The sequence below is a fragment of the Rhincodon typus genome, chromosome 31, assembly GCF_021869965.1.
Source record: "Rhincodon typus isolate 14 chromosome 31, sRhiTyp1.1, whole genome shotgun sequence".
NCBI classification, from domain to species: domain Eukaryota; kingdom Metazoa; phylum Chordata; class Chondrichthyes; order Orectolobiformes; family Rhincodontidae; genus Rhincodon; species Rhincodon typus.
Window position 1 is genome coordinate 16,116,779 of NC_063362.1, and position 20,921 is coordinate 16,137,699.

Here is a 20,921-nt window from a genome sequence, read left to right on the forward strand (position 1 = left end):
TATTCGTCATATTTTGACTACATCTTGTTCAACCTTTGCTAGTCCTAACCCAGTCTTTTTACTTCCCTCTGGCTCCTCAAGTAAGTAGTATGTTGGATGTCTAGAAGTTATGCACATTACTTGCAGTGCCTTTTAGGCAGATACAAGCATGGTCTTGCTTGTGGGGTAGTAAATTCCCCAACTTAGTTACTATAGGATAGGCTGGTCCTTAAAATGTCCCATGTAGGATATGGGACATATGGGGCCGGTCAGTTTCTATTGCTTTACCACCAATGCTTCTTGTAGTAATATCCAGTTAATAATTGATCTTTGCCTTAGTCTGAGTCTTGCAGCAAGGCTGGTTGAAATTCAGTGAGGTGAAACTGTTTTGTTTATGTTACTTGTAAAATAGCTGTCATTCAGCTTATCGCTTAAGCTTGGCACTGCACTACTATTAAGACTGAGCCGTGGACTGATAATGTCTGCTTGATTGAATCTTTATATTATTTATCTTACTGAGATTGATTTGAATATAGATTCTTCTACATAAACCTCTAATTGCATATTTTGGTACACAAATCAACTTATGTAAATGTCTGATGTAACAATTGGAAATTGACGTTTTTACAGTGCTCTCAGCAATACATCCTCGCTTAAGACACAACAAAGGTCTGATGCAAAAGGTGCCTTCCCTCTAAGTGTATTTGGTAATGTTACACTATAAAGTTTTTGAGAAGACTTGTAGCTCAGGTTGTAGATGAAATTGTTGATTTGTTCACCAAGCTGGTAGGTTGGTTTGCAGATGTTTCGTCACCATACTAGGTAACACCATCACTGCGCCTCTGATGAAGTGTTGTTGGTCTGTCCTGCTAGTTATTTATGTGATCCAGTTTTATGTGGTGGTTGGCCTCATTTCTGGTTCTGCTTTGTAGTGGTTGGTATATGGGGTCTCCATCCACATGTCTGTTGATGGAGCTCCAGGTTGAGTACCAGGTCTCTCTAGGAAATCCCATGCGTGTCTTTGGTTGGCTTGTCCTAGGATGGTTACATTGTCCCAGTAGAAATGGTGGCCTTCTTTGTCCGAGTGAATGGAAACAAGTGGTAGCTGGTCATGTCTCTTGGTAGCTAGTTGGTGCTCATGTACCCTGATAGCTAGTTTTCTCCCGGTCTGTCCGATGTAATGTTTCTGGCAGTCATTACATGGGATTTTATAGATAACATTGGTCCTGTTAGTTGTGGGTATGGGATCCTTTGTTCTTGTCAGAGGTTGTCGTAGTGTAGCTGTGGCTTTGTGTGTTACCACGTTTCCTAGTGGTCGGAGTATTCTGGTGGTCATCTCTGATGTTGATGTTCTTGATGTATGGCAGGGTGACTAGTGTACGCTACATCTTCCTGTTGTTGTCTGTTGAGTAAGTACCAGCGGACTACGCTTTTTGGGTAGCCATTATGTTTAAAGATGCTGTGGAGGTGTTCTTCGGCTTTGCGCAGTTCCGGATGCTGCAGTGTGTCATAGCTCTAACAGAATTCCGATGTTACAGTGTTACAGTGCTGCAATATTAGAAGGATACTCCAATGCAAAGCACATGGGGGCATCTTTGATTTCCCGACACTCAGTTTCTCAAGGCCAAATTGCTGACTCAATGCCAATTTCAGCAAAACCTCAAGGCATTTTTCTTAGTGGCACCAAGTTTATGTCTTCAACAAATTCTAGTTATATCTGCAATTTAGTTGGCATACAGTCCAATTCAGATGACTTTAAAAATTTTAAAACTAAAATTTAAACTTTATTTTTTTGGTATACAAGCTCATCTTGAAGCAGATCTACGAATGTGATTATAGACGTAGTATTGCTCCAAAGCATCCATTGCTCTCTATTCAATGAACATATAGTACAAGAGAAAAACTTGCTGTTTCAAGTTTAAGGACAGGAAAGAGGCATACCTCATCAGTGATCTGACCTCCAAAGGTAACCCATGTTCCTGTTGGAAAGGAAAAAGTTAAAGACTTTATTTTCTGTTTTCAGCTGCTAAGAAAGCTAAATGCTGTAACAAAACACAAGAAATGTTCAATACAGCTGGTAAATAAGGAAATTTAGTTATAGACTCAGCAGTTTACAATAACAAAAATCTATAAGCAAATGTCTTTCCTGTTCAGCATCCATTATTTTAAAGGCCACTGGACAGCTGAGAAAAATTATTTACTTCGCATTAACAAAAATATACCAATTTATCAGTACCTGTGGCACAAGCTAAATCAATAAAATAGCAATCAATATTAAACTATTTAAGGCTTAGTAGCGCAGCAAGCCATTAAACAATACAATGCTATTCTCTGATCTACCCTAAATTATTAAATATTAAATGGCACAGATAAAGCAAACTCACACAGATAAATCAAAAAACATCCAGAAAATAGAACAGATGTAGATAAAAGTAAATTGACAAAAATCATGTTGAGATAACTACTGGGGAAAATTTCTTTTGCAAAGAACATTAATTGGAATAATCTTATCCTCTATTACTTTTAAGATAAGTGTTGGAGTTATTAAAAATGCGTGATGGGACACTTAATTACATCGGGCAGATAGGTTTCAGTGAACCAAATGATTGCTTTTATAAAATAAAGAGCTGTTATAATATGACTTTTACAAATTACCTTACTTTATTTTTAGAATTTGTACAGTACAAGTAACACGAACTACAAGAGAGAAATGTATAACTAAGCAAATTAATTGTAATTAGCTTGTGTATGAGACCATTTTTATTTTTACCTAGGCCAAGGCAGGAGACCCTCAGTCCCGATTTTCCAAGATTTCTAATTGAAGATAAAGAGAAATAATAGAATTAGAATCATGTAACTCAAGAAAACAACGTTTTCTCAAAAATACCACGAAAAGACAACTGGAGTTTTCACCCAACTTCTTCCTTCAAGCTAGATCTTGTTACTGTACCATCTTAAGTCGGTTAGTCAATTATAAAAACAAATGCACTGACACTATTCATGTTAATTCTTGGGACACTGTATTACACACAGCACATCAAAGTTTTGAAAAATACACTGTTAGACATTTACATCATTTTTTAAAAAAACTTGACAATAAATCTGGAAGTACCTTCTATTGGTGAGATCACAACACAACTTATTCCCGATTTTATAATTTTATGACTTTGTGATTTATCCTCAGATTTAGTAGTAATGATTCCATCTACGTTTTGCCTACTCATTTTCTTAACAGGAGCACATTGAGCCTAATCAATTTTAATTTTTCAGCAGTAGACTGATTTCCAAGACTCTTTCAACTTATACGAAAAAGAGATGATTTTGTGAGGGTCTTTTTGTATATTGAGCAGCCCACTGAAAATATTGGCAAATCAAAAAAATTTAGCACAGCACACTTCTTGACAATAGGTCATGGGTTCTGATTTCAGAACATAGCATGTGGTTTGAATTAGGGCCAACTGCAACTCAACCCTTCTGTAAGACAGAAAGAGGCACAGATTCAAAATAATAAAAAAGAAAATTTCAGGACACTCATCAAGTGCCTGAGTAAAGGAATGGACTTCTTACATATTGAGAGTTCTTTATAGCAATATGTGGCCACATCGGTAATTGGTGGGCAGAAACCTGACAGGCACTCTTGAGAGCTGGATTGGATAGGATACTTATGATAATTTTGTAATCTTTTCTTCAAGATAACTAAGAGGAGTGCTGCGCTCTTATTAAAGGTCAAATGAGAACGCACCCAGCTCTACATTGCACCAACTCTAAAACCCTCCACTGTCTGATTTTGCCATGTTGTTTGTCAGATTCCAGTACTAGATGTACAGAAATTTTCTCTGGTTAAATGTTGCGAAGACTGCAGCTATTGTATTTAGTCCCTCTAGCAAACTACTCCGCATCCTAGCCACTGATTCATTTTTTACTTCATCCACAATCCACGGCTGAGCCAGGGAGTTCACAACCTTAGCTGTGAGCCTACAAATACAGACAAGAGCCTACAAACACATTTGTCCTCTCAAGACCACTCTCAACCAACCCCACAAGATCTCCCAACTCCATGTCACCTTAAGTTATTAGCTGCTGAAACACTCAGCAATGCTACAACCTCTGGCCTACATTATTCCAATGCTCTCCTGGTCACTCTTTAATCTTCTCCCTACATAGATCTAGAATGCAGTTAAAAAAAAATTTGCTGCCTGTATCCTAGTTTGCATCAATTCTTGTTCACCCAACACTCCTGTGCTTTGTTGACCTTAATTAGTTTAGGACATCTCAATCTTAAAATTGACAACCTTGTTTTCAAAATTCATTACGGCCTTGCCCTTCTGTACCTTAACTTCCCCAATTCCTACAAGCCTTTGAGATCTCTATCATCTTTTAGTTCAACAATTCTCAACCTAGAGTCTATGAGGGTATTTCAGGGATTCTGTGAAATGAACAATGGCCAGAGATGTGTCATGAAGATTGACGAAGGTTCTGTTAGTCATTAGCAGCCTGTTCACAGGCTAGGGTCAGTGCTGACAACCATGAGCAAACCAGTGATAGCATACTGCCCCTGAAGTCCATCCTCACCTACAATAGTGACCACACTTGTACAGAAAAATTTCAAATGCCTATGAACATGCTGCTAATGACTAAAATGATCCTCATTCAATCACTGTACAATACTACGTCAATAAACTACTGAAAAATTAGGAATTTACACCTGAAGTTTCTCTTTATAAAACCTAAATTGTTCACATGAGCAGCAGAAAAATAAAAACACAAGATTTAGCTACAGCAGCTGAAGCATTAGGAAAATATCTGCTTTGAAATATGAACTATCTAAAGACAGCCAGGTTCTTTGGACTGGTCAGGAGTTACACTACAAATGGAGAATTTAACTTGGCATCTTTCACTTGGGTTCTGTAAGAGACCACATCTTTTTATTTTAGGTTTGGACTACGGACTGAAATTTTTAAAAAAATGATACTGCTTTAGAAGAGGAGATGCTGTTTGCAGCTTTTGGAAAAACAAATAAAACCAGCAAATGTTTTAGGAACAATATCCCAAGACAAGGCATGACACCAGTTTGTTCTGGAAAACTTTGCACAAACAGCCTTTTAATTGGTGTCAATTGTAAAAGCCAGTGTTTGTGGGTCAAACAGTACTCAGCAGAGCAGTAATCTTCTGATTGCACCAGTTCAATACACACATTGAGGGGGAATGAAAACAGAAGAGCAGTTTGCAGGATTAACACCTCTTTCTCTGTTCCTTTGCACTGAAAATTATCTTCTCCAACTCCATCAAAAGTGTAACAAAAACTACAGAGTTGCTGAAAGGAAGAATACTAAAGGTCACTGAGCAAAAAAAGACCTAGGGTCCAACCAAATAACCAATAAACTAAATAAAAACGAAAGAACTGCGGATGTTGTAAATCGGGAACAAAAACAAAGTCGCGGAACAAAAACAAAGTCGCTGGAAAAGCTCAGCAGGTCTGGCAGCATCTGGGAAGGAATAAACAGAGTTAACATTTCTGGAAAAGCTCAGACCAGTTCTGAGGAAGGGTCACTGGACCCGAAACGTCAACTCTGTTTATTCCTTCCCAGATGCTGCCAGACCTGCTGAGCTTTTCCAGCAACTTTGTTTTTGAACCAGTAAACTAAAGATTGATCATTACTGTGCAAATAACTCATGAAATCAACTCATCTAGTTTTATTATTTTGGTCTGGTGATGCAGAACTGTGAATCTCTAACTACATTTTTTCCCGTCCACTCTATTTGTGATTTTGATTTTTCTGTGTGTTGTGGTTGGGGGATTTTACAAAGGGTAAAGTTTATGTTACATATATTAGAAATTCTTTACTATTCTTGTTAAAATTGAGAGTATTATGATAGACATTTTTTTTTAAAATTGTCACTGGTTTGCTTTTATCCTGGGTAGCAGTAAGTCAGATGTATCACGGGATTTGTGGTTGTTTTGTTGAATTTTAATATTTGTCAAAATTTTTGGAATACTAAGGGCCGATTTCCAGTGTTATACCCTAGTGATTCATGACAGTATTTTGGTGTGAAGTCAGCTGTTCATCTGTAAACGACAGTTAGCCTTCCAGAGGATCTTGCAGTACTGTACCAAGTAGCTTCATGAATTATGGCAATATTAGTCCAGTCTGGAAATGGAGATTGAATTGTGTGCATCATTGTCACCTGTACCACCAAGACCGGACAGATGCTCTTATAAGAAGCAGGCATATCCATCTCATTGACCTTGTATAAATGCTCTTTATCTATGGTACCTATATGAGTATTCCACAGTTAAATAGTTTAGATGGTTGGATCAATGATTATTAACTCATTTGAAAAACGATCCTTCAACAAAAACATTTTCTTATTCTATCCTCTCGAACATCCCCAGTTTTTAAAGCTTCACTACTGCTTGTCATATGTACTGGAACTCCCTTCCTGAACATCTCCACCTCTCTTCCTTTCCTCCTTTAAGACTCCCTTAAAACCCACCTTGTTGCTCAAGGTTTTAATAATATATAGCAATATCTTCTTATTTCAATTGATGTCAAATACCATTTGATAATGCTCCTGTGAACTGCCTTGGGATGCTTTTAATACATTAGAAGGTGCTATATTAATGCAAGTTTTTGTTACTGTGAAGTGTGATTAATGATGCAACACTAAATTTTGGAAAAAAAAATGACCAAGTAGTCATTAAAGTAACCATATTAATTGGGTTTGAGGGGTAATCAGATAAATTACTAGAAAAAGAACTGAGGGATATATTGAGAATGTGTAAATAAAGCTGACGTGCAGAAAAAATGGTCAGGCATTTTGAAGTTTTAATAGCTTATCCCAGTTCCTAAAAAGATTTTTGTTTGCTGTTTAAATGGTGTTTAGCCATTGTTTACACACCACTGCGGAGGTTTATATTTGCACAGTCATAGCTTAGTATGATAGAGGTTTCCAGTCAAATTTGATATGAGAATGTATTGTATTGTATCACATGTTATAGAACAACTCCTAAACTGCACTTTGAGTATTGCATACTCAAACCAAGTTTGTGGAGGTGAACACAGAAGGAACATTAACAAACTAATCTGGCCAGAGCACAAAATAATATAAACGAGCACAAAGCTGATACTTAGAAATAAACCTGAATAAATAAAAGGACATATGCAGCACTTGGAATTCTAGAAACCACCAAAGGCTTCAAATAAATAACCAGAACCACCAAATATTCAAGTTACTAAGTTAATACAAAAACATCCTGATTTCTGTTCTCATTAAACCCTTTGGGGGGTGCGATCAGCATAATCTGACATTACAGTGCTCAACCACCTCACCAAATCATATTTATAAAACCAAGTTTGAAAACGTGGAAACCACCACTGTAGTAACAAAGATATCATCATAGGCAATAAGAAATCCCGTGAAATCGATCAATTCAGATTTCAGAGGGTTTTCAAAACTTTGTTGTAATTGTAGTAATTTTCTATGTTCAAAAAATAAAACTCACTACCAATTTACAATATTATCATATTCTACCTACATTACTAGCCCAACTCAGTTGTGACTATCTCAATATGGTGTGAATGGTTGGCATGCCAGCTCAGAGGAGCACCTCAGAGTCTGATATGTTGTCCTGCCATTTGATCTTCAGGAGCTTCCAGAGGAATGTGAAACTGGTTGAGACTCTTGGTATCACACTGGTAAGAGTCCAAGTCTTGCATTCATAGAGCAGAGGATTTTTTTATTCACTTGTGAGACATGGGCGTTGCTGGCTAGGCCAGCATTTATTGCTGTCCTCAATTGACCATGAGAAGGTGATGGTGGGCTGCCTTCTCAAACCATTGCAGGTAGTCCCTCAAAATGATTAGTGAGGAATTTCTAGGATTTTGACCCAGTGACACTGAAGGAATGGTCGATATATTTCTAAGTCAGAATGGTGAGTGGCTTGGGGAAAACTTGGAGGTGGTGGTGTTTCCATGTATCTGCTGCCCTTGTCCTTTTAGACAGTGATTGCCAGGGATGTGGAAGGTGCTGTCTAAGAAGCTTCAGTAAATTCCTACAGTGATTTTGTAGATAATACGCACTGCTGTTGAGTGCCAGCAGAGGAGTTTACGGATGTAGTGCCAAATCAAATAAGCTGCTTTGTCCTGGATGGTATCAAGCTTGAGTGTTGTTAGAGTTACACTCAACTAGGAAAGTGGAAAGTATTCCATCACGTTCCTGACTTGTACCTTGTTGACTGTGGACAGGCTTTGGGGTGTCAGGTGGTGAGTTACTTGCTGCAGTATTCCTAGCCTCTGGCCTACTTTTGTAGCTATTTATTTGGTTAGTCCAGTTCAGTTCCTGGTCAATGGAAACCCCCAGGATGTTGATGGTGGGGAAATTCAGTGTGGTAAAGACAATGAATGTCAATGGGAATCGTGAGATTTTCTCTTACAGGAATGGTCATTGTCTGGCATTTGCATGGTATGGATGTTACTTGTCACATTTCAGCCCAAGTACAGTGCAACACTTGCTGACAGGTTCTGGTCATGAAGTGAATCATAGGCTTGAGGTAGGGCTTTCTGATAGGCTGATGCTTTATTTCATTTTTCTTGGTGCCAATTATAAGTTTAAAGTTGTCACATGCAATTTACCGTATCACCAAACATCAAGAGTAATCCTAATGTCTTTTCAGTTTAATAAAACAATCCATCATCAGGATCAACTAGAAATATAACTCTGGCCAATGCTAAAGCATGTCTCAATTCAATGCACTAAGAGAAATGTATATGTGAGAAGTTGCATGTAAATATACCCAGCAATAAATTAGTAATTTGATCAGTTAGCAGATGGCTAGGGATAAGTTTCAAGACGGTAGATTAATCTAGTGGCTGTAATGACATATCGTACATGGACTGAAAATACCGAGTTTTTTTACCTTTTAAATTTATTAATATGTTCACAGTTCTAAATACACACTGAATAGATTCCTTTTTAAGAAAGGCTAATCATGTTCTTCCCTTATACTTCCTACCACGTGATTGTATGCACCTCAATTAAAATCAACATTTTTCCCAAATAACCATTATTCATGCAGGTTTTTAGACACAAATCTTTGCTGAAAGGTTATTCCATAATGCAAGTATCACAGCTAAACACATTTCTGTCCCTGTTCAATATTTATACCTGTTCAAATTCCATGAAGAAGTCATGTGGAACAAAAAAATACTCCCAATTTTGCCTCCTACTTACAGGTCAGTTATAGCAACTTAGCCCTCTAACTTGTCACTTTTCTAACTGTTCTGCAACTGCCTTTCAGAGCATACAACTCCATCTGAGACGTAGAGAAAAAAAACGTAATACAGTCCCTTATATCAGCGTAACGAAGTTAGAGATGGATAAAATGCATAAAAGTTTGTCAGTATCTATCGATTAACAGACAAACTGATGTTTTGGGTACGAATCTTGTTATAGAATCTGTGGCCAAAGCTTCTATTTTTTGATAAAGACTCAAATTGAAAATGGAAACTATAAAAGAAAACTGGTTCTCCCAATTGCTAAGGCAACTGAGACTGAAACTAAAATTGGAAATCAAAGCTTTAGGTTGTAACTTGAGACAGCCATCAGAACTCATTAGAAGTTGAGGAGTCCTGTTGTGCAGTATAAACAAGCCGAAGAAGTCAGACGCTATGTCCAGAAGCTCAGAATGAGCAGATAGACAGTTATGGATTCATAGAATCATCAAGTCAAACAGCATGGAAACAGACCCTTCGGTCCAACCAGTTTACGCCGACCATAATCCCAAATAAAACTAGTCCCACCTGCCTGTGCTTGGTCCATATCCCTCCAAACATTTATTTGTGTATCTATCTAAATGTCTTTTAAAACATACCCACATCCGCCACTCTCTCTAGCAGTTCATTCCACACACGAACCACTCCGTGTAAAAACATTGCCTTTCGTGTCTTTTTAAAACCTTTTCTCCTCCCACCTTAAAAATGTGCTCCCTACTGTTGAAATCCCCCACCCTAGGCAAAAGACACTTGCCATTCACCTTATCTACACCCCTCGTTATTTTATAAACCTCTATAAAGGTCACCTCTCAACCTCCAACACTCCAGTGAAAAAAGTCCCAGCCTATCCAGCCTCTCCTTATAACTCAAACCCTCCATTCCTGTCAACATCCTGATAAATCTCTTCTGAACCCTCTCCAGCTTAATAATACCCTCCTTGTATCTGGGAGACCTGAACTGGAGACAGTACTCTAGGAGAGACCTCACCAACATCCTATACAATCTCAACATAATATCCCAACTCCTGCACTCAAAAGATCTGAACAATGAAGGCAAGTGTGCAAACGCCTTCTTAACCACCCTATCAATCAATGTGTGATGCAAACCTTAAAGAATTATATACCTGAACCCTTAGGTGTATCTGTTCTACAACACGAGCCAAGGCTCTACTTTTAAGTCTTGTCTTTGTTTGTTTTACCAAAATGCAATATTTCATATTTATCTAAATGAAACTCCATCTGCCACTCTTCAGCCCATTGACCCAATTAATCAAAATCTCTTTGTAATCTTAGAAAACCTTCTTCATTGTTGCTGCAGTTATTGTCTCATTTGAAAATAACATTGGCATATCTATGTCATCCAGACTGGCATGGAGGCCCTGTAAATTTGTGCCATTTTTGTTGGAGACCATACCCATGGAACTTGGTCTTGTTGTGTGCTGCTGTCAGTAAGGTTACAGTGTGGAAGAGGAGGAATTAAAATTCTTCATAAGAAAGACAGAGTTTTGAAGTACTTTATGCATGGGTTTGTTGTCATGTTGAGCAGACTGCTGAGTCACCTCATAAGATGTCTTAGTTGTATCTGTCAATAAATATGTCAATTAAAGTTTGTAAATCAACTGCAATTGTCTGTTATTTCTGTAAGCCTTTTGATTTTAGAGTACATGATGATTAACTAAGATAGTACTTAGTGTCTGCTTCAATACTTATATAACAAAATATTCTCCTTTTAAATCATGAAATCTTGTGGGTTCATTCTTCTTGTAAATAACTGGGATTTCAGATTCCTTCTAATTTTTAAAAAGAGCTCTGGCCTCTACTGAGGTAATTACAACCCTTTTTTAGAACTGAAAATATGTGAAATGGATACCCATATTAAGACACAAAAAAAGGGGGAAACATTTGTATGAATACAAACGCATTGAAACTATGAGGTTTTATGAGGGGAGATGGGGAGTCTATATAAAACCAAACAGGTTAGAAAATGAGTAACGAAGTCGGTGATTAAACCAGAAACTTGCAGAATGCCTTAGAAAAAGATAAGGTTTTACTCTGCACAAATATTGACTAATGCGATTGTCTAGCATTTTCTGTTTTTGTTTCCGATTTGCAATATTTGTAATATTTTGATCTTTGCAAACAGCAAATTGCCAGGAAACAACTTTGTAATACATTAAACAGAAATGCACAAATTTGAAATTGTTAAGAGTAACTGTACCCAGAATTTCACACCCATTTGTGTTCTTTTCAAAAGGATATATTATCCCCCCTTCTTCCCACAAAAATACATTTAGAATTTCATGTTTAATGAATATTTTAACATATAACTATCCGGTTCACAAAAAGAAAACACTGGACCTAATTGATACTGAATATTGCGGTAACATAAATTTATTTATAGTTTATATCAGGACATGTAATATTGGGGAATTTCTGGAGGTCCTTTTAAGTTAATTGTATACCATTAGCATCTGATGAACAATAGTCATACTGTTGAAAGGACACTTGCACAAAGAAAGGTAATGAATTTCAGACAAATATTATTGAACTTTAATTTGATCGTATGCTTTTGGTTCTCAACCAGGTCATACTATTTTCGTCAGGACACATTAACACATTTCTAATAGAATAGAATTTTATATAGAATCCCCACAGTGTGAGAACAGGCCATTTGGCCCAACAAGTCCACACCAGTCCTCTGAAGATCATTCCATGCAGACCCATCCCCCTATCCTATCCCTGTAGCCCTGCATTTCCCATGGCTAACACACATAACCTGCACATCCCTGAACGCTGTGGGTAATTTAGCATGGCCAATCTGGCTAACTTGCACATCTTTAGACCATGTCAGGAAACCAGTGCACCTAGCAGAAACCCATGCAGACACCAGGAGAACATGAAAACTCCACACAGCCCAAGGCTGGAATCGAACCTGGACCTCTGGCACTGAGGCAACAGTGCTAACCACTGAGCCACTATGCCACCCCAATGTTGGCCATTTACAGTATCATCAGCTGTTTTCAAGATCAATATAACCTTATCAACAAAACCCTGCTAAGGGTCTAGGCCCGAAACGTCAGCCTTCCTGCTCCTCTGATGCTGCTTGGCCTGCTGTGTTCATCCAGCTCTGCACCTTGTTATCTCAGCTTAATTGAAGCTCAGTTTGGTGAAATTTAAGAGTTACAGATGTTAATCATGCTATGTAACATTAGGATAATCTACCGAGAAAAACAATAGGACAAAAGAAGGGCCCCGACCTGAAACATCAACTTTCCTACTCCTCTCATGCTGCCTGGCCTGCTGTGTTCCTCCAGCCCTGCACCTTGTTGTCAGGGTCATACCCCTTCCTGTTCCAGCCACTGCCACCGTATGACGGGTTATTTTAGACTCTCCTTGACTCGGCTGCCTCCAACCACCTCCCTACCCTCCCCACCCCACACCCAATTCTCTGTCTCCAAACAAGGCAAGGTTTTCTCCAAGCCCACACCTCACCATCTCCCATGTTATCTCTGACTCCAGCAACAGCAGTTCTTACTATCTCTGAGTGAGTTATAACCCCACTGCGAAGCCAATTTTCTGAAGAAGGGTCCTGACCCGAAATGTCAAGTTTCCTACTCCTCTGATGCTGCCTGGCCTGCTGTGTTCCTCCAGCTTCACACAGGTTATCTGTGATTCCAGGATCGGCAGTTCTTACTACCTCTGAGGGACAAAGTATATATGATATTTAAAATACAATTACGTGCCACAATAAAAGGAGCTGGTGTAGCAAATACTTGGTTGATCAAATGGTTTTTGATATCCCTGAATTATCTTGTCCATTAGCTACCTTAATATATACTCTTCTGTACTTTTGGACATCCCAAGCTTCAAGGCCTAAAGAACAGGTGAAAATTGGACCAAGGAGTGCACATGTAAAAGGTGGCATTTTAAATGTGATAATGTCTTCTTGTTTTTATTTTTGTTATAAACTCCTATATACCTACATAAAATTGAAACTGCTAGTAAAATGTCTTGCACTACATCCTTCTTTGAGTGCAAATATTGCAACTTCTCTGATGGCTGAATGATATAAGTACATGCCTACCAAGTTAACATGGCAGATTCTGATGTAACACAAACATAGGTATTGATAAATGGATAAGGGTTGACAGAAAGTATGTGCGATGCAAGGTTTCGAAGTGTTATAGAAGAAAATGTTACATCAGAGTGCAAACATCACTGTTGACAACAATGGAACAACAGCAAGTTACATAATGCTAATTACTTCCAACTGGAGTTGAAACTGATGAGAACTTTATACTTTGCAAAGTTTTCTGACCAAATAACAATATGACATAAGCTTATGTTTACTAAAGGCAATTAAATTTTGTTGCATTTTACAATGTACATTCAGAGGATACACTGAAAAAGGTATAAAATTTGTGTCCTTATAAAACAACACATCTAATTAACGGAAACAAACACCATGGAAAATCCAATAGAAAGAGAGGTATTTCTATTGATGTCTGCATTAAATGATTTAATATAAGCAGTATTCTCTTTAAAATATGCATTCAATTCCTACTTTGCTACTCTGCTAATATGTACTCAAAGTATGGGAGGAAAAAATTATGTAATGCTAAACATTTCAGTTACATTTTAGAACATGATGTCAATGTTATAAGCACCCACACGGCTGGATTGTGCCTTGCATCCAACATATTTGTCACACATTACGTCTTCACTTAGAGTTGTGGTTATTTTTCTGGAAATTGTAATATTAAATAAAACAACTAATCATGGACATGATTTCTCGTAGGAATCAATGTTAAAGTCAGGTTAGGTTCTTTCATAAATTTCTCATTCTGGAAAAGTAACACAAAAATTGAAATAATGTACTCTATATGTGCAACACCACCATTTCTAGCTGAAATCACTTACACAATAAAATGTATCAGTTGATTATAAAAGAAATACAATATTTTTTAAAATACCATTTTCTCCTTTGCTGTATTGTAGTAGATTGACCAGGTTCCATCTAGTGGAAGAGGATAGTCCAGGTAGGAAACAACTGCACTTCCCAAACGTCTTGTACTAAACACCCTTTTCCACTAGGTGGATCCAAAATGTCAATGTGGGTTCAGGAGGGGAGCCAGTAGCTGAGCCTGGAGTAGAAACAGCTGTTAAGCTAGGGAATCCCCAGGGCCAAGGTAAGAAAAGAGAATGGGGGAACAGGCTGGGGATGGGTTGAGTGCTGAGGCTCCAGGCAAGGCTGGAGAAGGCCCAACGTTAGCAGCCAGGGAAGAAGTGCTAAGGGGAAGAAGGGGGCCCTAGTGCCAAAGCAGAAATGCTGGGAGAGGGGTTACAGGGGAATATAATCCACAGAAGAGGGGTACTGTGGCAAACCACACTAAATTGGCAATATTAAATGGATATACTATCACTACTACTTTAATAACTTAAAAAACAGACATCTATAGAATAAGGGTCCAGAAGGGAAAGGTGGAAACTGTGTGCTAAACTATAGATTTACAATAAAACCCCACTTAGTCTTTAGCTGCTTAATTCAATATTTATGTTTCAGTCTGTTAACATTCAGGACTCTAATGTCAAAAAGACTGAGGGTTCCAAGTCCAAAGTTGCTGGCAGTGGGATCAAAACAAGTTATTTTCCTGGTGGAATCCTCTTAATTGGTCACCTGCAATTGTAGAACTTCAACAGCCTCACCAGGAGAGGTACAGATGACATATGTTGGAGAGGTATTCTTGGCAAGATAAATGTCAAATCAATGATCACTGGGGTCAGCCTTCTCTGTCCGTGGTCCCCACTTTGGAACATGGAGCCTCCAGTTCCAATAGACTCCACCATCGTCTGCAGTTTCCACAAAACCACTGTCCACTCCATGTGGTAAAGGGCCACTCTGCTGGAGTGAAAACACTAGTTGCCCTGACAAGTTGACCTGGAGTGACTATGTATACTGTGTATCAAGTTCAGCAGCTGGGAAACTTTCTGGTGACAGGAACTGCACTGGGCAGCCCTCCTAATGTGGCTGGCCACAATTTCCCTTTGTCTTCCTGCCTGCTACTCAAGGGCTAGGAAAATTTTGCTATAACTTAAGATTTTGTAATGTTGAAACTAGGACTGCAGAGGACAGGGCCACAGGCTCCATTCTGCACTTCTCAATCACAGCCAACTGCAAGCTACTCTTGTCCCTGCAACAACACAAAGTTCCTCCGTAATCTTAACACCACTGCCAGACATTCTCTCCGTTATGAAATGTGGCATGGACACATTCATAGGCTTTCTTCTAACTACACCTCATCAGCAGATCCAACTGAGGTACCACTGATCCACTCAGTCAGGGTGCATTGAGACGTTATGGAAAATAGGCCAATCAAACAATATCCTGCGGCAGAATGAGGGGCGATCAGGTTCCCATTCTTGATCCAATACAGCTGGTAGCTAATAGCTAGTTAGCCAGTCAACATAATTCTGCAGTAAATTCAGCAGTAAACAAAGAATTTGCAGAATACACTTATGTTGGAGTGAGGTAACTGTTAAAGGCCTGATAGCACTTTCCAGGTGATGTACACATCACTGACATCAGGTTCATCTGTAACCGATTTGATTCGATGAGGCTCAAAGAGTACACAATGTAAATACACAGGAGAGCCCTGTTAAGTGAATACACAGAAAACTGAAGAGCCTGAAGTGACTTTCTGGGTCTTGCAAGTTACTGTTAGGTTTCTGATTAAAAGCATGAGGATATAGTTGGGTTATTTTCTTTTAGCAACGTAAATCTCCGATCTTCAACTTACATTGTTTATTTTAAGAAAGCAAATCTTAATACTTTTTCTCATCAATGTTCTATTCATGAATGTACTCCAATTCAAGTATTCTAGAGATCTTCAGGCTAATTCTGAGGTTCCCTCCCACATTATAAAAATTCAGTGGTCCCTTATAAGTACTCTAAAATAAGTATTTTTCGTACAAGTTAGCTAAGTGCATATTATTTTTGTTTTGCTTAGTTAATCTGAAATCTGTTGCTGCTGCTGAACAACAATTCTGTCGAGACATGGATATATATTCAACAAGCACACGTGCATAACATTCTCAATGCTTATCCTAGCTTGGTAATGCTTAAGCAAATCGACAGTCTGAGGTTAATAACTCAACAGTATTGACGGCCATAAAACTCTCGCTTCTCATCTTCTCTCCTTTGCCTGGTTTATGTTTCCAACACCTTGAGTTGTTGTAGATCTAAACAATTTTAAAGAAGTCTACTTAAAACTGAATTATAACCTTTGGTTTTACTAATGACAATAAACAGAAAGTAGCATTTTACATGAATTATTTCAAGAGAAAGGTAATTTTGAAATTTATAAAAAACTTCATTCACAGATTGAAATTAGTGATGTAAAGCTATGTGGTCCTCCATTTCCCCCAAAATATACAACATAATGAAGATCTTTTCCATACCTATATTTCATCCCTGGGTATTTGCTGTCTAAATCACCTGGGGAGGACAAGTTTTGTACCGACAGCTGTCCTAAGCTCCGTGCAACCATGGCCACCATTCTGAATTTGGTCTTATTTCCCAAGTTGGGACTACTTGCTTTGTGTCGATTGAGTCGCTCATCTGTGCTTCTGTTCTTCAGATTGTGATCAGTGCACACAAATGACACCTGCATAGTTGCTTTGAAGAATCTTGATCTGCAGAATTACCAGCCTCGCAGTATGGATGATTCTAGAATGTTTTCTCAGTGTAGAAGAAAATACATCCACGTAGCAAAGGAAGCTCTCAAAATAACAGATAATCTTGCAGCGACTGAAAATAAGACACTCAAAATTGAACAGTAAGCTTTTAAACAGGAAAGTCAAAAAGACTGAGTTAACTGTACAGTAGAAAAATTACAAACCTTTTTCATTAATCGGTGCCTCTTGCTCTTTCTTCATTGTTCATGTATCCTATCTACACTGATCCTTACTATTAAATAAAATTACAAGACCTCCAAAGATTATTTTTTTTCAGCATTGATAGTTTCTCAAATATCAACAACGTTCTTTCCCCACCCCCCAAATTCCAAGTCAAACCCTATTACTGCTGCAAAGGAGCAAACCGGAACCGTGACTCTTTCAAACAAGAAGAATGACTTTAGTGCTCCAGTCTTGTCATCACCATATATCGCACTTAGTCATTTCTTGTTATTCTTCGTTATCAAAATCATTCAGGAGCATCACTATCCATTGTCAACAAATGCTCAATGGGGAAGCACTTATCAAAATATCCTATAATTAATCCAAAACTCTGCAGCATATCTTAGAAAGATCACTGGAATGTTTTGAGAGCGCTAACCAGATCTCACAAGCCAAGACTATTGGATCACAATACAGATAAAGCTCTCTGCAGTCAGTACTGAGACTTAGCAGCATTAGAGTGTTCAGAAACAATTAACTGTTCACTGAGCTGCATCTAGGTAGCATACCAGCCATGGATTAAAAAAAGTTAAAAGAGGAGGAGGGGGTTACATCAAAAGACTGCTCATGTAGGAGATATCCTGTTGAAATGTGCTTAAAAAGGGTAACATCCAATCTGTGATACACAAAGGTCTGAGAATGAGAACAATAAATGTAAACTTAATTCTCACTGAAACAGTAACACAAAAGCTACCACACATTCATTAGATGAGCATGTGGCTTATTATTTAACTTTTGAAAACTGAAACACAACATTATATGATGTTTAAAAAGGTAAAAGGTAATCTATTGAGCTATTATAAAATAAACTATCATTAAAAAAATTATATTTGAACTATTAGGGCAAAATATTTTTAAAATTGTTTAGTAGCTCCTCTCAATCATTCTTACTTCATGATTGCTAAAATATTTACTTAATAATCTGGCTATACAAGTCTGCTAGGTATCTGCACAGAATCATTTGGTGGGACCTACCAAGAGTAATATTTGGTATTTAAAAGACTGATGGAACTGGCAGAGCATGAACAATAGTAGTTTTGCTTTGTTAAACAATATACTTCACTGAAACTGATAATATAGTATTTAACATAAGGATAATCAGCTAGTCAATGTTATACATTCATTGGTTTTTGTGGAAATACATGGTTGAGTAGCAATCAATTCAAAATATCAAAACTCCTGAACTCAGGAGCAAAGGAAACAATAATTATAATCAAATCATTAAAGAGAACTGCAATGTAATCCTTTAGATTTCACAAACAACAAGGGCAAAGATTTTAAAAAATGAATATCGGATATGAATCCTGGATTGCTAAATGAACACGGAAGTTTGGTTGTGTAACTGCAAATTATCCCGTAAAAGATGTACAAATTTAAGTAGTGTTTTATGCTTCTGTACACAAAAGGATTCTTACAAGGTCACAATATCTTGCTACCAGACATATTGTGATGTCGGATCAGTAAACACACAGGTTTCCTTAACAGATATAGTTAACATCATTTGCAGCTCCGTCATCTTTAAGCATCATTGCATGTTAAGTCTCAATTCCTGTCGTCAAAATCCACACAGTACCCACTTCCTGCACCACCTTTACGCAGTGATTTCCACAAAAGGTCTTTGGTCAAACTTTCCAATTTGTCACAGTTAATTAATTTTAGTCTAGGCAGAAGTTGTGACATTACGATTGTTCTCAGTGCCTCTGAATTGGTGGTGGTAGTGGTGTTTAGTTGGGGAGGTGGTGTGGTGGTGGAATTAAATATTAATATTTTTATATGTAACATATACTTTACACTTACTGAGTGTCAAAATGATTTCCTTCACTCGTTCGCAGTCACAGTTGATGCATGTAGTTCATGTACTACATCCTTTGACATAACAAACAGTCTCATAAGATAAACAGAAAATAATGGACGACAGTTTACTGAAGTGGTATGTGTTTTTCTCTTTTTAAGCGTTGTTGGCTTTACCATATACAGTACTGCTAACATCTACTTTTATTTTAATGCTGACAGCATTAGAATTTATTTGTTTTTCATGACACTGTTCCCAGTGTGACACATCATTTTCAGACATTCAGCTACTTTCAAAAGAACGTTGCTTTCTTATATATGTCAAAGATAGGTTGAAATGACAATAACTAACATACTAAAGCAGGGAATTGAGATCAAGGAAATTCACTGAAGGGCACTAGATGCAGTCCTAATGTTTAGCTAACCTGACCATTCTACAATACACTGTTCTTTTGTTTAACATTTCTCCAGGCTCCATTTAAGAGTCGTTATCATCTGAACTTCAAATTCTGCATTCAAATTTTTTATATATTTGTATTTCCTGATGGAAGTGGCAATAACCTCTGCTTTGGATAAATCTACAAATCAAGTAAATTAAAACTATTTAAAAAATTGCACCTAGCAGTTTCAGCTGAAACACTTTCTCCAACACAATACAGAATATTAACAAGTTGAAAAAATATTTATTTCTTGTTGGAATGGTCATTTCTAACATGAGTACAATATCACATGTTAAGATCAGCCACTCTCAACGTATCACCAACTTCAGCAAGATGTCTTCTTCATTTCATCCTGCACAGTACAGCATTGTTCTGTCATATTAACTGAGACCGCAGCTCAAGTTCCAGTATTATAGCTTTGGAAGGTGTAATGCTTTCTAAAGATAATGTGCTCATTAGAAAATTCATCTGTATTTGTCAATGCATTTTCCATTCAGACAGTTTTAAAAATAAGAACATAAGAAATAGGATCTGCTCTTCAAGTCATTAAGTGAGACAGTTATTAGAGGGCATTAGAAAAGCATCCCAGTGAAAATGTTAATATATTCAGGAGAGATGGTGTAAGGAAATAAATAGCAAACAAAAAATTACACTATCCAAGTGGACAAACATACAGCAGGAAGCCACTAATACATTTATTCGCAAGACATCCTAACAGTGAATAAGAGATACTAGGAACTGCAGATGCTGGAGAATCCGAGACAACAAGGTGCAGGGCTGGATGAACACAGCAGGCCAAGCAGCATCATAGGAGCAGAGAGGCTCTTTATTGACTCTTAGAATCTCTCATGTTTCAATGCAAATGAATCACATTCTTCTAGTCTCCAATGGGTACTTTTTTTATTCACACATGGGATGCTGGCACTGCTGGCTGACCAGCATTTATTGCCCATCCTTATTTGCCCTTCAGAAGGTGGTGGTGATGAGTTTCCTTCTTGTATTAGTGCAATCCATTTGGTACACCCACAATGCCATTACTTCGTAGCACATATTAACACATACTACTCAAAATCCCTTCACAGGATTATCCCGTTACCCCAGCAATCAATCTAGTGAACCTTTGGTGCATCCTAACTCACTTCAAGACAGACATATTCCTCCTTAGGCACAAAGACCAAAACTGTTCATTTTGGAATGGAGAACAAAAGGACAGTGTATTATTTAAATGGAGAGAAACTACAGAAAGCTGCAGCACAAAGCCACTTGACAGTACTTGTGCACGAAACACAGAAAGCTAGCACACAGGCGCAACGGGTAGCCAGGAAGGCTAATGGAATGTTAGCCCTTATCTCAAGGGGTTTGAAGTATAAGAGTAGAGAAGTCTTACTGCAACTGTACAAGATGCTGGTGAAACCACATCTGCAGTACTGTGACAACAAGGTGCAGGGCTGGATGAACACAGCAGGCCAAGCAGCATCATAGGA

The 20,921-nt window shown here is 37.9% G+C and overlaps 1 protein-coding gene across 4 annotated transcripts in view; it reads right to left on the bottom strand.

Annotated features, from left to right (window-relative positions):
• The window catches only part of kcnab2a (potassium voltage-gated channel subfamily A regulatory beta subunit 2a), a 250,821-nt gene that overhangs the window by 62,583 nt on the left and 167,317 nt on the right, over positions 1 to 20,921 (bottom strand). For 3 of the 4 annotated variants that reach the window (XM_048614846.1, XM_048614845.1, XM_048614847.1), the window contains 2 exons: positions 2,750 to 2,793; positions 1,921 to 1,958 (listed from right to left, as the gene is read on the bottom strand). In XM_048614846.1, the coding sequence (XP_048470803.1) occupies positions 1,921 to 1,958; positions 2,750 to 2,793 (82 nt within the window). Of the gene's footprint in view, positions 1 to 1,920; positions 1,959 to 2,749; positions 2,794 to 17,148; positions 17,305 to 20,921 lie in introns of those variants that run through there. The other variant, XM_048614849.1, reaches the window with a different exon arrangement.